Source organism: Vitis riparia, chromosome 1 (assembly GCF_004353265.1).
Source record: "Vitis riparia cultivar Riparia Gloire de Montpellier isolate 1030 chromosome 1, EGFV_Vit.rip_1.0, whole genome shotgun sequence".
Lineage (NCBI taxonomy): Eukaryota > Viridiplantae > Streptophyta > Magnoliopsida > Vitales > Vitaceae > Vitis > Vitis riparia.
The window spans coordinates 12,431,495-12,434,238 of NC_048431.1; the positions used below are offsets into that span (position 1 = coordinate 12,431,495).

The 2,744-nt window shown below is 40.9% G+C and overlaps 1 protein-coding gene across 1 annotated transcript; it reads left to right on the top strand.

Moving 5' to 3' along the window:
- Window positions 1-823: 823 nt before the first annotated feature.
- On the top strand, window positions 824-1,613 carry LOC117918756. The gene has a single exon (XM_034835646.1). The coding sequence runs from the start codon at window positions 896-898 to the stop codon at window positions 1,403-1,405; it is 510 nt and encodes a 169-aa protein (XP_034691537.1). The 5' UTR covers window positions 824-895; the 3' UTR covers window positions 1,406-1,613.
- Window positions 1,614-2,744: the final 1,131 nt, after the last annotated feature.

Genomic DNA, 2,744 nt, shown 5'->3' on the forward strand with positions numbered 1-2,744 from the left:
CCAAAAAGAACACCCACACCTTCCCAAAATCTAACCACAAAAAAGAATAAAAAAGAAAAAAAAAAGAGGAAGTTTCTGAATAACACCCACAGATATTAATGAATCGCTGGGTCTCAAAAGGCAAAAATGTCCATTCAATCCTCTCAATATCTTCACTCCCAAACAGCCCCTTATTGCTTTCTAGCCTTTCTTTCAATTCTCGAGATTCGTGGATTTTTCCCCTTCATCTCCACCGTGCGTTCCAAGTCACAGCTACGCCTGAATAGTGGCTGAGCGGATAGCGCAGTTAAAATTCGTAGACGTTGCCCGGTTGCTGCTTTGAAATGATATTTTTTTTTAATAATAATTGACTTTTAATTCTGGGACCAATCAATAGAAAATTGTTTGTTTTTTATTTTTGAATTTTTCTAAAAAGATATCTGCCACTTGTACCATCCGCACCTACACCTTTTAATATATCACACATTTTTTTACGGGAGGGTTGTCGTTGTCTTTAAGATAGCTTTGATGTCCTCGTCCTCAGGTGAACTTTTCTCCTTGATTCTCCACCATCGATGTTAATATATAAAATGTCAATTCTTTTACGGAAAGTTGATCTGACGGTGGAATCATGGGGGGTGGGGGCCAACATGCTGTCTAAACGACAACGTTTTGCCCCTCCAACCTCTTTTTTCTTTAAGGAGGAAAAAAATAAAAACTTTCGCAGTGAGACTTGGCATCTTCTACCGAAACATTAAATTAAATATTCTCACTCATTTTGACCGCAATTGCCCTTTGCTCCTTCCTCTATATAACCCCTTCACAACCCCCTTCTCTCTCCTCATCGCTTCTCTTTACTTTCTCTGCTCTCTCTCTTTCTCTCTCCAAAGTTTACGTTTCTCCTCGTCTTTCTCTAATGGCGGAAACACCATTGAAACGCCAAAGGGAAGAAACCCATGTGGAAGAAGAGGATTCCAAGCGTCACAAGTCTTATAACCACATACTCTCTATTCTTGACGCAGATGAAGAAGAGCCCACCCAAGATCTTTCCTCCCTCATCACGACCCTCCAGCAGGAACTGTCTTCCGATTCTAGCTTCGACCCAGTTCAGTGCCCAGCCTCGGAGGGTGACGCAGAAAATTCCATCACCGCTTCTGCTACCTTAGAGTGCACTTCTTCTTCTTCGTCCTCTTCTACGCTTGTGCTTTTGAAGGAAGGCGAAGAGGAGGATAAAGAGGGGTTCATTAGGCACCTGCTGGAAGCCTCGGACGACGAACTTGGGATTCCAAACAGAGAAGTGAGAGTAGATGATGCAGAATACGGTTTCCATGATGGAGATTTGTTCTGTTTGGGTAATGTGTTATGGGAGCTCGAAGACGAGGCTGCCAACTTCTATACGTTGTTGCAGTCAGAGCTTTTCATGTAGGGGTTAAAATGAAAAACTAGAAAACATTAGGGGGTTGAGAAAGGAAAAAGACAAGAGTGAGAGGGGGGAGGGAAAAGGGCAAAATGGAGGCGTTTTTGGGTTTTCATTTTGGACCCCTCTTCTTTTGTAAAATATCAATCTTGTCCCCTTTTCTTTTTAGAATATTAAAAGAACAAAATGTAGAAGAAAAAGGATTCATATTCTCATATTTTTTTCCGCCTTTTCCTTTTGAATTTTCATTTTCATTTCATTTGGTTCAGTTTTTTCATTTTTGCGGTTCCACATGGACATGTCCACACCTGACCTTAGCCTGTTGCCATAATTGCCTCAAACAAAAATGTAAAATTACCAAAATGCCTTATTGCAGAGAAAATATATATATAATATAAATTTTTATGAAGGATTGGAAGAAATTATTATATTGATATAATTGAGGGAAGGCTTTTTTTTAGTGGAGACTGGAGACCCGAGATCACGAGACAAGGCCCGTTTTTTAAGGTTAGATATGGTCATTCTAACGTGCGCCATGACATGCGCACTACGCCTGGGGACTATCTTACATTTCACCCGTTATGCCGTCCACATCTGCTTCTATTTTTATCCTTTACTTCGTTCCATCTCTCTGACTTTGTGACAGTCTCCCTCCAGATCTTCTACGGTTCTACACATCTACAGTAGGTTCATATTTACATTTTCATAAATAATAATAATAGAAAATAATTTTTATAATTATGGGGTAAATCTTGAATTAATGATTTTATGTATTAAATTATGAAGGCTTGAAGATTTTAATTTTTTCTTAAATAAATAAATATATGAAAAAAAAAAATGAGAGGAAGGCAAAAGATGGGTGGTTGGTTGGGCAGAGTCCAGAGGTGCACAATTCAATGCACCATGGATCACGCCATTGGTGTGGTGTGGTGTTGAAGTTCTAAAATGCGCCGGGGGTGTGAACAAGACCAATGATCCAGTGGGACGAGACAGTCGAGGGACCTGGTGGGACCGCAATACCAATAATAAAAAGGAAAGCAAAAAACGTACGGGGAAGCGGTGTTAAATGGAGTGCTGAAGCTCCCCTCACGTGGTCCCCCCTCCTCCCTCCTCCCTATCTCCATCCATCATCGACTTCTCACGCACCTATGCGCTGTCTGCCATGTGCCCCCCTTCCCCACTTGCATCTACCATCCATCCATGTCCCATGACTTCTCACTTACCAATCAATATGTTCATCCATGTACTCCTATGGGACATGCACATGATGATGATGTATGTGATGGAATAACCATCCCACTGTCCAGGCACAATTATGGATGATGCCCACTTTTTTTTTTTGAAAAAA

Coding starts and splice junctions, on each gene's coding strand:
- LOC117918756 (XM_034835646.1), top strand. CDS start 896: ATGGCGGAAACACCATTGAAACGCCAAAGGGAAGAAACCCATGTGGAA.